The sequence below is a fragment of the Neolamprologus brichardi genome, chromosome 3 (assembly GCF_056152115.1).
Source record: "Neolamprologus brichardi isolate AB-2024 chromosome 3, ASM5615211v1, whole genome shotgun sequence".
Lineage (NCBI taxonomy): Eukaryota > Metazoa > Chordata > Actinopteri > Cichliformes > Cichlidae > Neolamprologus > Neolamprologus brichardi.
In genome coordinates this window covers 6,880,590-6,893,749 of record NC_142106.1, presented here as the reverse complement: position 1 = coordinate 6,893,749, position 13,160 = coordinate 6,880,590, and the positions used below count along the sequence as shown (strand labels likewise).

At 42.9% G+C, this 13,160-nt stretch overlaps 2 protein-coding genes across 2 annotated transcripts in view; one reads left to right on the top strand and one right to left on the bottom strand.

Annotated features, from left to right (window-relative positions):
* The window catches only part of LOC148103302 (polymeric immunoglobulin receptor-like), a 796,664-nt gene that overhangs the window by 643,536 nt on the left and 139,968 nt on the right, over positions 1–13,160 (top strand). The window lies entirely within an intron of this gene.
* LOC148103308 (nuclear factor 7, ovary-like) lies at positions 9,504–11,365 on the bottom strand. Its single transcript, XM_087832011.1, has 2 exons — positions 11,236–11,365; positions 9,504–11,134 (listed from the first exon to the last, which is right to left on the bottom strand). Exon 2 carries the CDS (start codon positions 11,115–11,117, stop codon positions 9,966–9,968), a length of 1,152 nt encoding a protein of 383 aa, XP_087688137.1. The 5' UTR covers positions 11,118–11,134; positions 11,236–11,365; the 3' UTR covers positions 9,504–9,965.

Here is a 13,160-nt window from a genome sequence, read left to right as displayed (position 1 = left end):
TACTGTTGGCCACATGTCGGGAAAGTTATGTGACATTAGCGATGTTTGTACTAACTTGGTTTTAAAGTCTTTACTTCAAAATATACGTCGTTCAATAGTTGACTTTAATCTTACAGAGAATGTGATGATTTTATGGATAATTAAAGTCAGTCATATATCCACAAACACAACAAGCTGAAAGTCAGTGATGCTGCTCGGTTTGCAGTCCTGAATAACACGGCACAAGCAGGATTCACTGCACTGTTAATGTTATATTGCTGCCTCTGTTCGGTGGTGTTGAGCCAAACGGACTTCAATGTGTGTTTGAACGAGCTGATGGTTCACTCGTTAAGCTGAAAGAAAGATGCTTTAATCACAGGAGTCACACATGTGTCCACTGTACCATCTGGGAACTCTTCTTGTTTCGTAATAACACAATCCTCCTTCTTTTGTGCTGTTTTGTAGCAGTGTATACACCTGAGACTGTCAACTGTCAGTCTGTCCTGCACTCTCTCTGTTTCTTTCTCTCTGATTGTGGAATAAAAGTATGAACATGTATTTATAAGTTACACTTGTGTTTGAATCCTGCAGCTTCTCACACATTTGATTTCAATGTGTGACAACTGCAAGTGTCCAGAGTGAGGACAGACTGAGGGACCCACTGCTGCACATCATCTGTGAGGCTTTGCACCCCTGATGATCCACCAGGACAAACTTGGCAGTGTGTGAGGAAGAGGAGGAGGAAGGTTAGTATCATGGTTGCTAGGCAACCTGGGGAGCGCGACGGAGACTAGACCGTCCCATACAGACAAACTTGCCGTTTATTTTGCAAATCGAGCTCAACACTGCCCCTAGCGTCCTGGAGCACTTCCGTTGTGTTTTGGAATTTGCATGTGTTTTGGGGTTTGCATGTGCTTTGGAGTTTGAAAGTGTTTTGGAATTTGCAAGTGCTTTGGAGTTTGCAAGTGTTTTGGAGTTTGCAAGTGTTTTGGAGTTTGTATGTGCTTTGGAGTTCACAAGTGTCTTGGAGTTCGCAAGTGCTTTGGATTTTGCAAGTGTTTTGGAGTTTGCAAGTGTTTTGGAATTTGCAAGTGTTTTGGAGTTTGCATGTGTTTTGGAGTTTGCAAGTGCTTTGGAGTTTGCAAGTGTTTTGGAGTTTGCAAGTGTTTTGGAATTTGCAAGTGCTTTGGAGTTTTTAAGTGTTTTGGAGTTTGCAAGTGTTTTGGAGTTTGCAAGTGTTTTGGAGTTTGCATGTGTTTTGAAGTTTGCATGTGTTTTGGAGTTTGTAAGTGCTTTGGAGTTTGCATGTGTTTTGGAGTTTGCAAGTGCTTTGGAGTTTGCAAGTGTTTTGGAGTTTGCAAGTGTTTTGGAGTTTGCAAGTGCTTTGGAGTTTTTAAGTGTTTTGGAGTTTGCAAGTGTTTTGGAGTTTGCAAGTGTTTTGGAATTTGCAAGTGTTTTGGAGTTTGCATGTGTTTTGGAGTTTGCAAGTGCTTTGGAGTTTGCAAGTGTTTTGGAGTTTGCAAGTGTTTTGGAGTTTGCAAGTGCTTTGGAGTTTGCAAGTGTTTTGGAGTTTGCAAGTGTTTTGGAGTTTGCAAGTGCTTTGGAGTTTGCAAGTGTTTTGGAGTTTGCAAGTGTTTTGGAGTTTGCAAGTGTTTTGGAGTTTGCATGTGTTTTGGAGTTTGCAAGTGCTTTGGAGTTTGCAAGTGTTTTGGAGTTTGCAAGTGCTTTGGAGTTTGAAAGTGCTTTGGAGTTTGCAAGTGCTTTGGAGTTTGCAAGTGCTTTGGAGTTTGCATGTGTTTTGAAGTTTGCAAGTGTTTTGAAGTTTGCATGTGTTTTGGAGTTCGTAAGTGCTTTTTCTCTAGGGGCCACCATACGAAAGACCCTCGGGACCAAATTAATTTCGTAAGTCGGGGTTCCACTGTATTTACATTCCTCTCCTCTGACTCTAGTAGTGTTAATAAAGTATTTAAATATCCTTTGTGTGGCCATTATCAGTTGATAGTGTGCTGAGCCTCGTGGAGTGGTGCACAGATACTTTTACATGTTCATTCACTGCAAAAAATAATACAAAATCACTCATTTGACATTTTCTTTGCTTTTTTGCATGCTAAATCGAGCACTCAGATGAAACAAACCTTGCACCCTCCTAATGAACTAACGGTTGAGAAAAACATATCAGGGTTTTCAAACTGTGCTAAAGAGCCAGCAACATGCAGCTAGCTTTTCTAGGATTATTGTCTCAGACAAGGTGCCAGCTCAGAGTTCAGCTTCACACCTTGTTAAACCAGATCAGTGGAAACAAGTCCAGACGTGCACAGATCACTTCTGAGGAAAGAAGAAGACGTTCAGTTTCCTCATAGTTTCACACCTGAGTGCTACGGTTGGAGGCGGCTGCTGCGGCACGCAAAGCTCCACCTTCACCCCGACATGGAAACATGCACTGAGAGAAGGCCTGAAGCTCAGCCAATCACAGAAGAGAATCGGGAATGAACTTGATCAGCTGAGAACAGAGACAGTGATTTGAGGTTCAGCTGTCAGGGTGAGGCTACCTCACAGTGCACCTGAGCCCCTTTCCTTGTGCATCTCCCATCAGTTCAGTTCTTTGGGTCCTCACAAAAGCAAAGACCTCTAGGGCAAAGGTGAGGTATTCTTCCTATTCTTCATCCCCGCAAGCTGACATACAAAGAAACAGCAGACAATCCTTCGCCTGTACGTGTGTGTCATGGTCCTCCAGGCCTGCTGTGTGTCGCTGCCATTTCTCTCTCAGTATGAATATGTAGTGTTTTTGTGTTTGTTTCTTTAACCAGGCCTGCTGGATCAAGGATCCAGGACCTTCACCCTCCTCTTCTAACCTTGCTAGTGAACCAGCTCCCATCTGTAAGTCTGCTTTCCTGTTGTTGCCTCAAAGATTACTCATTGGTCATCTCCTCTGTGCAGCAGCCCTGGTGTTGTTTCCCCGCAGAGAGAGAGAGAGAGCGCCAGCTGTGGAGTAGTGCTGGTAGAAGTGTATCGAGGCTTCGAAACGACCTGAAACCCTCTCCACAGTGACACCTGCTGGACAATTTGGCTATCACCACATCTTGATGATAATATTGTGTGAAACAGGGACACAGTAACATTCGTGTTGCTCACAATAAATCAGTTTGTAAAGCTAAACACAGAGAGGAATGACTGCAGCGTTTCCTGTAAGAACCATGTGTTTGGGTCACTTTAAGTTTTCTGGGAGTTCATGTTATCAGGTTTGTTTAACACACTGTCAAGCAAAGCTAGAGGCTGACATACCATTAGGTTTTGTTTTTAATGAATTAAAAATCACGCTGCTGTCGATGTTTTATCCTGTAACACTGGCATGATGTTTTACTGAGTCTGTGAACCTTCATTACTTCTGTTGTTTATGATAAATTTGCAGCAGAAGCATTGGTGGGAATTAAAAAGGAAAAAATTAATTTGCCATGAAAACCGTTAAGAAGTAGATCACCTGTATTTAATGGATGTGTTTTTTGAAACTTTTCTTTTTACAGATTATTTTCTTTCTGGCGGTGCAGTGTGTGAGTGTCGGGTTACAGAGAGGAAGACGTCACTGTTTTATTATAGAACTCCTGTTTAATTTCCTCCCTGAAAGCAGAGAGCAGGTTTTTACTGAGATACTGAAATTCTCAATAAAATTCGTTTACAGCACAGCGTTGCCTCCTCTCTCTCTCTCTGCTGATAGGAGTAAATGGAGCTCTCGCCCTGAGTGAGTACTTGGTGACATGGTGAATTCCTTCACACAGCACATTTGTCCAGGCTGACAGGTAAACATAGAATTAATCTCAGGTAACATGACTCATAGTAGAGATTCAGTAAGAAAGATTGCAGGCTCTAATATTATTACCACACAATCCAAGGACACACCAACAGCTCAGATTTCTAGAAGTATTTAAACAAATGTCTTCTGAATATTCAATTCATGTTCACAGTGGGAGGGTGGGGGGTGTCGTGGAATTTTGTAAATAAAGTCTGCAACACAGAAAGAGCTGTGATCAAGCTATTTATTACTGCGCCAACACACATCAAACATCACAGTTCAGTCATGTCAGCTCTGCCACAGAAGTGGTGCTCCTACTCCTTTATGCATTCCAAGGAAGAGGGAGGAAGTTACAAACTGATCCTACCACACTTCACGTGTCTCGCTATGAAACCTAACGGATCAATGGTTACGCTGTTTTGTGGCCTTGGCCTTATCAGCACCTGTAAAGGGAGTTGTTTTCTCAAACTGCTGAAGTAAGTTCATCTAGTTTTAGAAACTTTCACTGAACAGTCTATAACAGTGTCACAACTAAGCATATGCATAAGCACTTAAATACTTTAAATGAGAATAACAGAACATTTCTATTACAGAGGCTAGAGCCTGTCCCAGTAGTCATAGGTAGAGCACACCTGGACAGGTACCAGTCTGTCAGAGGACTAACACAGAGACAGACATCAGAGTAACAAATCTATTTAAAATTAATGTAAGTTTGCTGCAGCTGTATGTATGAACATGTGTTTCTGTGCTCACAGTCCACCTCTGAGGAACCTGCAGTTCATTTTTAGTCTACTTTAAACAGACCTCACAAAAGGCTGATGTGTCTGGATCAGTACTCTGATTTAAGTACGATACCTTTGGCCAGGGATTCATCTGGTGCATCGCTTCACTGCAGTCTTACGTATTTTCCCCACACCTGAATTAAAAATACTGATATATACAAATAACAGCTTCAGCTGATGCAGCCTGACTCAATCCTAAATGTTCAGCACACAGAGACACAGAGGGACTGTTTAAAGTTTAGTGTTAACCTGAGTCACTGATCATTTACAGTATTACAGAGTCTGGCAGTCTTTGCATGATGTCCACGTCACTGTAAGTTTCTAGCTGACTCTCAGGTGTGACAGGTGTGCCAGCAGGAAAGAGTAATAATAACCTGCATCCTGAGGTTTGTCATGCAGGATTAAAGCAGCCAGGCTTTGTTCACACAGCTAGGATTGTATTTTACACTGACCCTGGGTCAGTATAAGTATCATACAGTTTAAACGAAGCACTGAAACTTGCACATATTTATTACAGATGCACTGAAGCTAATCGAGATATTTGCTGTCAATCTGTGGCTGCGATTAAACACTTTACTGGAAACTTTATTAACTAGTAACTTCATCAGCCATGAGAGAAGCTAATATTTCTGTGCTAACATCGTTTAAACCAGTGGTTCCCAAACTTTTTTTGCTGGGCCCCCTTGTTTTACAAGAAAAATTGCTAGCACTGTCCAAGCGTTTCCAAGTTAATAGGTTGTGTGTTTAAGTTAATATGTTACGTGTTTAAATTGATGTGTTATATTTGTTGACTGTGACGCCAGCCAAGCAAGGTTTAGATTAGGGTATTTGGCTAAGGGATTTTATTCCCAGATTGATCAGCAGAATTGGATTCGGGCATCAGATAAAAACTGTTGGTACTTGGAGTCCACAGTGATGCTTTTAAAAGTACTTAAATTAGTCTAGGACCGGCGTTGGACTCCGTAGAGCGCGGTTTGTTCAGCGTGTAGAAGCGACTGGTAACCGTGGATGCACGGTTATCCCTGGCGGCGTCCAGTAGCTCGGGTGGTGCCCGCGGGATTTCAGACACCCGTTAAAAACCAAGTGGTCAGGGACCACATTTTTACTGCGCTGTTTGGGCAAAGAGTTGGACTCGGCCGTGACCATTCAACGTGACTGACAGGTGAGCTTTAAGTAAAGCTGAAGGCGCAAGTGGGATACTTAGACGCTGGATGTGGAGCTTCCTGTCTAGCCGCGGCAAGCGGTTATAAATTAATTAGGGCTTAGAAATTTGACCGCTGTCTGCGAGGGCGTTCCCGGAGTGGATTGATTGACCAGCAAGGTTGGACCTGGGCTTAGAGGCTTTTAAATTAGTCAAAAAGTTAGGTGTACCGGTACAGAGGTTCTAGAGAAGTGACAGGGAACTGTTGAATAACTTGTGTTGGCATCTGGTGTTTTTGTCATGTTTATACACGTCTGAGTATATAATTAAGTGTAAATTGGTTGTTTGAATTGCTTATATTGATTATAACTGGGTGTGCTGTGAAAGTGTTTTGATACAGAAGCTGAGTGTATGAGGATTAAACAAAATAGTGTGCGTTTGTGGTGTGTAGAAATAGCGGCAGGAGGCCATGTCACGACTTGTTGCAAACTGTGAAGTCAACTGGGGGGTTGAATTTGGTTTTATATTTTTTGGGGGGAAGAGAAACCGCGGTATCGAGTCCGTGGCGCAGTTTGAAAAATTTGTGAGGTGCACAAGGGCGGACGATACCGGCTCTGTGTGCTGTCTAGGGCGTTGTCCAGAATAAGTAGAGTAAGAAGTGTCCTGCAGAAAGTTTGAATGGGACTGCGAGAAGCATGAGGTGTGTGTGAGCCAGCCTCGAGGGGCGGGTTCACAGGCAGAACGAACGAGGAGTAAAATGTGTGTGTCTGTGAGAGAGAAGGAAAGGTGGGGGCGAGTGACCAGGCTGTGAGTGTGTGGGTGTGTTCCTTGATGACAAAAGAGGGAGAAAAAGTAGATTAGTTGATTTTCTGTGAAATAATAATAATCAAGGAATCATAGTGATCAAATAAGAGAAAGTGAACTAAAGTAAATAAAGAAAACTAAAACGGTGGATTAGTGTTAAGGTAATGATAAATAAATTGATAAAATTAACAGGGACATTTAAAGGTGATCAAGTACTCAAGGATGAAAGGAGGATTTGATGGCTGACTGTATGAGAGCTGTTGGCGTGAAAGGAAAATGAGATTGTAGGAGTGAGTTAACAGGTTAATGTGGGGGTGTAAAAAAAAGGAAAAAGGAAAAAGACAAAGACAATGATGGAAACAAAGAAAGTAAAAAGTGTGGAAGTGTGAGTGAGAAATTGTCTCCAACTGGGGGAAGCAGATTTAACTCATCAGTTCCAGATGATTACTGGAACTGATGCATGTTATCTATCTGCTTTGACACATGACGATTGTTACGAACCCCTGAGGGGTCGAGGCAGTGAGGGGGAAGTAACAAAAAGTGTCCGGGTCAGAAAAAGGAGACAAAAAGGCATAAGGGTAAATTAAAGAGTTTTATTAAAGTAGCTCAACCAAAAGAGACGGACAAGCCGCTATCACCATTTAAGAAAACAAAAACTCAAATGTTAGTCAATAAAGCACAAAGTCAAAAAGAGTGCAGCTCACTAGCTGTAACGACACTAATGGCACTCTGGCCCAGAGCTCACCTTTCCCTGGGCTTAAATCTCCTTGATTACTGATGAGAGTCAGCTGCACAAAAGGGAGAGGTGGCACCTCAGGCAGAAGAGGTGGTGGGACACGCCCACACAGGCACCTTCAGGAGGAGGCCCTGCTAGGGCCGTAACAACGATGTTATAAATACAACTGCTCGTGTATTGTTCTGGGGAGTTCGAGGCTGATGTTTTGCGGTGCTCATCTTCCCCACACGCTTGTGTTTAATAAAATCATTGTGTTGACGCACTTCACTTGGACCTGCAGTCGTTTGCCTCTCACCTCAAACACGAATCAGGACAAGACTGATCCTACAAACACTCAGAAACAGAGTAAACCAAACTGCACCACAGTGATCAGACGAAACCTTCCTGACATGAACACAGCTCCTCAGTAAAAACTATGAACCAGCAGAGAGACTACACCCAGCACCATACACCACCTCTCTGACACAGTACACCCTCGGGCAGGTGGTGTCCCCATAAACAGTCTGAGAAGCTCTGATTATTTACTATGTTCAAACAAACTGAGTGTCCACAAACGTCTGAGCTCACAGTGAGAGCTGCTGACACAGTTTGGAGGTGTTCTGCCCCCTGCTGGACCCACAGAGCTACAACATGAGGATCAGAGGAGGCTGGTGCTGCTTCACCTTTACACACAAGAAGGAGGTCAAAAAATGTAAAGACAGAGATTGTTTTAAACCTGTAAAGGGGGAAATCCTGATGAACCAATCCACAACCAGAAAAGAAGTCTAACTCTGTGCTGCTCCAATCAGAAATCAGCTCTGTTACTGTGTGAGTGTGTAAAGTCACAGAGTAACTGGTTTCAAATGTATCTAAAAAGTTTATTTACATTTTATTTAGGCTACAAAAAACAGTCCAAGTTTATTTCTTTGGACTTTGTTCACTTAGTGCCACCTGGAGGACAGTCAGCTCCCTGCAGCAGCTCTGGAGGACTGTTAACTGATGAAGAGCTCGGACTGCACAGCCTGCTTCATCACCGACTTCTTTAAATAAACATGACCACGATCAGTCGCAGCACCTCAGACAAACATTTGTTACACAGCAGCCGCCTTCACACCGACTGAGCTCCATCACAGCTTCAGAGCTCAGCTTACTAAAGTCCAAAGTTTATTTCCTCTCAGGTTTCTTACTTTCAGTAAAGTTTCACTGTTAGAGCCCTGACCAGCATCCTGCAGCATCTGGAGCAGCTGTGTGGTGCTGTCATGGCAATAAGGATCCAAATCTGTGGGGATGTTTCCAGCAGGGGTTATAACCTGCTGTCAGCAAGGTGTGCCTAATAAAGTGGCAGTGATTATGTCACAGTGCAGCACCATCAGAAAACGGTGGTTTACATCTCTGTTACAGGAAACCTGAAGAGTTAAAACACAAGAGAAGAAAATCTAAACGTTACACAAAGAACATAAAAGAACTAAACTTCATAAAAACTTCACAAATGATGCTTTAAATGAAAAATAAATCCCTGTAAATAATTCAACAGGTCACATATTAGAACCACCTTAACTAAACTCTGTAGCCGGTCACTGTGGTTTGTCCCAGCAGCTCTTAGGAAACAAACTGCTAACTTCAGTGTCAGCACACACTGTTAGTAAACTATGCAACACTGAATTCAGGTTTCAGTTGTGTTAAGTTGTGAAGTTGTGATTAAAGTGTTCTTACTGACACAGGTTAGAGGAGGTTAGAGTGAGGATGACGTCACTTCATACAGAAAATACATGTTTGTCTGTTTTGATGATGAAGGACTTCTTTAGCTCTGTAAACAGCTACACTTGAGAGGACAGAGGTGATTTCATGGATAAATAACAATGTGTTTATCAGCTTTCATCATCGCAGTGCAGACGTGACGTCAGATCTATCAAAGTGAAGGCCGTCTCTCTGATGACGTCACAGAGCAGAGTCGTTCTGTCCAATAAAGGATCTCAGATCAGCTGCTGCCATCTTGTGGCCACAGTTGGTTACTGTCTCTGAAAGTTGTCTCATGTTTCATGTTTTCCTGTTAACAAAGGCTGGAGCTCATCATGCTGAGAGGGCAGCAGCATTTTTTGGCTCTTCACACATGTTCATTATATTCTGATGATCCTGGATGGAGACAAACTACAGATAAGTGTGTTCAGCCCAACTAGTTGATCTCATTACAACAGTTTGATGTTTCCCTTTGAATCCCCCTGAAGATCCTGACAGTGAAGCACGTACATAATACTCCAGCCTTTCAACTCTGAGCTTATTTAGTTCTATTAATACACTGAAATCTCATTTGTGTCATGAAGAAAGTCTTTAATCAAACAGAATTCAAAGATCAGAAACATTTCATATATGGAGTTAAACATGAATCATTGTTTCAACAATAGATTTATTGTTGTCATAAACAGACAAGAAGACAACAACAAACTGCTCCTCCCATTCAACACATGTCAGTCCATATCCCAGCAAACTAAATCATCTCCATTTACACATCAAATAGAAACATGAATCACTTGTAATGATTAGAAACTTGATAGAATTTCAAATCTAGTTTGGGGAGTCATTCAGTGAGAAACAGTGAAATGATTTTCCATGTGAAAAGGTGGACAGCAGAAACAGAAAGAAACAGTGAGAACTAAAAGAGAAACAAAGAGCTTTGGAACAACGAGGCAGCAGGAGGACAGCTGCAGTTTAACAGCTTCAATTCACTGACAGGAAACAACATTAGAAATATCATCATCCTCAACTCATCTGCTGCACTGACACTGACACCTTCAACGGACACACCTTCACTTCATCAACACTTTGAATATATGGAAACATCCTGTGAGTGAAAGTGTGTGTGAAGGTGTGTATGTGTGTGTTAGTATCAGGATCAGAGAAAGACAGCTTTCCTCTGTCCCAGTCCAGATTCACTCTGATCCTCTGGAGCATCTTCTGGAATGAGAGATAAGTGAGAGCAGTTTTAGCTGATGGTGAACATGCTGAGTATTCACCTAAAAAGAACTCTATCCATAATCCAGACTTTATGCCTCGCTTGCTCTGCACAGACTCTGCTAACACACCCACTTCAAACACTGTATGGGCTCCAACATCAACATCCCAGCTGTGAGTCCCTGAGTTAAAGCCCTCAGAGCCCAGGACAGGGTAGAACAAATCAGTCCTCTCTGGATTATCAGGAAGCTGCTGCCACTCTCCTCCTACTCTCACACTGGTCAGATCTTCAGACAGGATGAGGGCTGGACCAGCAGTGTTTGGGTCCAGAATGACAGGAGTGTAGGAGACCATGTCCTTCATGTTGTTCCAGATGTTGAAGGTCAGGTTGCCCAGGTGTTTGGCCTGGTCTATCAGAGCTCCTGAGGGCAGCTGTGGATCATCCAGCAGGGGGCAGCGCTGGACTCTTTCCACTGCAGCCTTGTAGTTGTGCAGGAATGAGACGTCTTCAGCTCTCAGCTCCTCCTCTGTGGCTCTGACTGTGTCTGAAAGAGCTGCTATCTCTCTGCTCAGAGCCTCCATCTTCTCCTTCATCATCCCACTCTTCTGCTCCTCTTCCTCCCTCAGTGCAGCCAGCCTGGCCTCCTCTTCCTCTGCTAGAAACTGCTGAAGCTTCTTAAACTGCTCCTTAATCTGCCTCTCTGTGTGTCGGGCCTGGACCTTAATGTGTTCTGCTGTTTGATCAAACTTCACTTGAACTTCTTCACAAACCTTTAACTTCTTCTTTAAGGGCTCCAGAGTTTCCTGAAGTTCCTTCTTGTGTTGTTGTGCAGCTTCATCGATGGGTCTGAATCTGTGATTGGTGTGTTTTTCTGAGTCTCTGCAGACGTGACACACTGGCTGCTGATGGTCCAGACAGAAGAGTTTGAGTTTCTCAGAGTGCAGACTGCAGAGATCCATTGAGTCTGTGAGTGAAGCTGAAAACAGCAGACAGGAAGTACAGTCAGTCCTGGCTCCCCTCCCTCCTCTACCACCTTCACTGAAACTTCCTTTGAGTCGTGTTTTTGCTCAAACTCACCTTCAGTGTGTGGAGCGTCAGCAGCTTGAAGCAGCAGTGTTGGAGTTTTCCACTTTTCTCTCCTGTAGCTGGACTCACTCAGAGGAAGCTGCTAGTTTGGTCTGAGCTCAGTCTGATCGTCTGTGCGTCTCTCTTTACTGAGGACGAAGAACGTCTTGTTTCCTGGTTTGTCACATTTGAGTGACGTGAGGGGAGGAGACAAATGTTGCTGTTTGACTTTTAACTAAGGTGTGTTTCAATCCTGCCTGCAGCTCAAAAGCTGTCAAACAGGTTTTGTGTCTTTTCACCTCCACAGGTCACAACATGAAACCTGTTGTGAAGTTTATAAAATAAAGTGTCACTCGGTGGTGCAGCTGTTTGTCAGCTTCTATTTCAGACTTTGTTCTGGTTCTTGTTCAGGTTCCCAGCAGTGGGAGTGTAATGCAGTCACACACACAGGTGGTGTTAAGGTGGATTCACTTAGTTACAGACTGTGGTGTTATTTCTTGTCACTAAGGGTGTGTTTCACTCCAAAGTTCAGACATTAACCTGCCAGAAGTTGTAAAAGTTACTAATAAAGAGCTTTTCTCTCATTTCACATGCAGGTCAGAGCATGAAATCTGTGATGCAGCAGTTTGAGAGAAATTGCTGCTGATATAAAATATTTTTTGTGGTTTTACAAAATATATAAAAGAGCAGAAAGAAAATTTTAATGTTTAATTAATTAATCTTTAATGCAAAGCATTTCACATTCGATCAACAGACAGCACCCACAGCCACAGAAATTGTGGCAAAAAGGTCACACAAGTTTGTTTTCACAGAAAACTCCACACACGTGCACACTAACATGCAAACACACTCAGGACGTGTTCAGTACGGTTACCCAATATTCATTCCTTGTTACTTTCTGCAAATATGTTTGGTTGATCTTTCATCCAGTTGATTAATAAATTACATGATAATAAATTTGATAAGCTTGAGGTTTGTGTCTACTTGAATTGATAAATGTGCCTTTGGATCGATATGATTTCTGCTTATATGTCAAGGTTAGTGCTGTGGCAAGCAAGATGAGGACCCAAATGCAGGACTCACAAGCCACAGACGGCTAGGGGGGCAGCTGTATTAGTGTAGCAAGCCATTCAAATATAAAAGCATCAATAACCAAAACTCAGGAAACTAGGAACTAGAAACATGGAACTAAAGCTAGGAAACTGGAAAACTAAGACAAAACTTGAAATTACGTGCAGCTCTGCAGAAACACACAGCAACAAAGGATAATGACGTGACAATGGACAGAGGAAAACACAGGGCTTTAACACACCAGAGAGTGATGAGGCAATGGGACACAGGCGGGAAACACAGCTGGGACCAATCTGACAAAATGAGACAGGGCGGAAGCAAAACTGAAAACTCTGAACCCAGGACACAAGACTGTCTCAGATTTGGTGGACCCTCATATTTACAGGCCATGGATCTTCCAAATCTCAGCCAATGGTCCTAATCTGCCCCCTATGGGTCCATAGTCCATGGGGCCCGGCCGGGCACAGCCCAAAAAAGGGACATGGGTCCATCCTCCTGCAGGCCCACCACCTACAGGAGGCGCCGTAGTGTCAGGTGCAATATGTGCCAGGCGGTGGCCAGAGTGGAGGCCCTGGCAGACTGATCCCCGGCTACCAAGACGAGCAATTGGGACAAAATTAAAATAAATAAATACAAAAGCAAAACTCAAAAATGGCACAAAACCCAGTATGACCAGTACAAAGTCCAAAGGCATACAAACAACACGTCACATGGAAGTAAAGTAAAATCACTGGTCTGCTTTGTGTGAGACTGACCTTTAAATAGAAACGTGGAGAGTTCCTTTAATATTACAATGATGTGTTATTGATTGACAGATTGCTTTACTTCAAACATGTAAATAAAATGAAAAAGAAACAATTAAAAAA

Bases quoted from the DNA above. Each gene is read 5' to 3' on its own strand.
- LOC148103308 (XM_087832011.1), bottom strand. From the start codon at position 11,117: ATGGATCTCTGCAGTCTGCACTCTGAGAAACTCAAACTCTTCTGTCTG.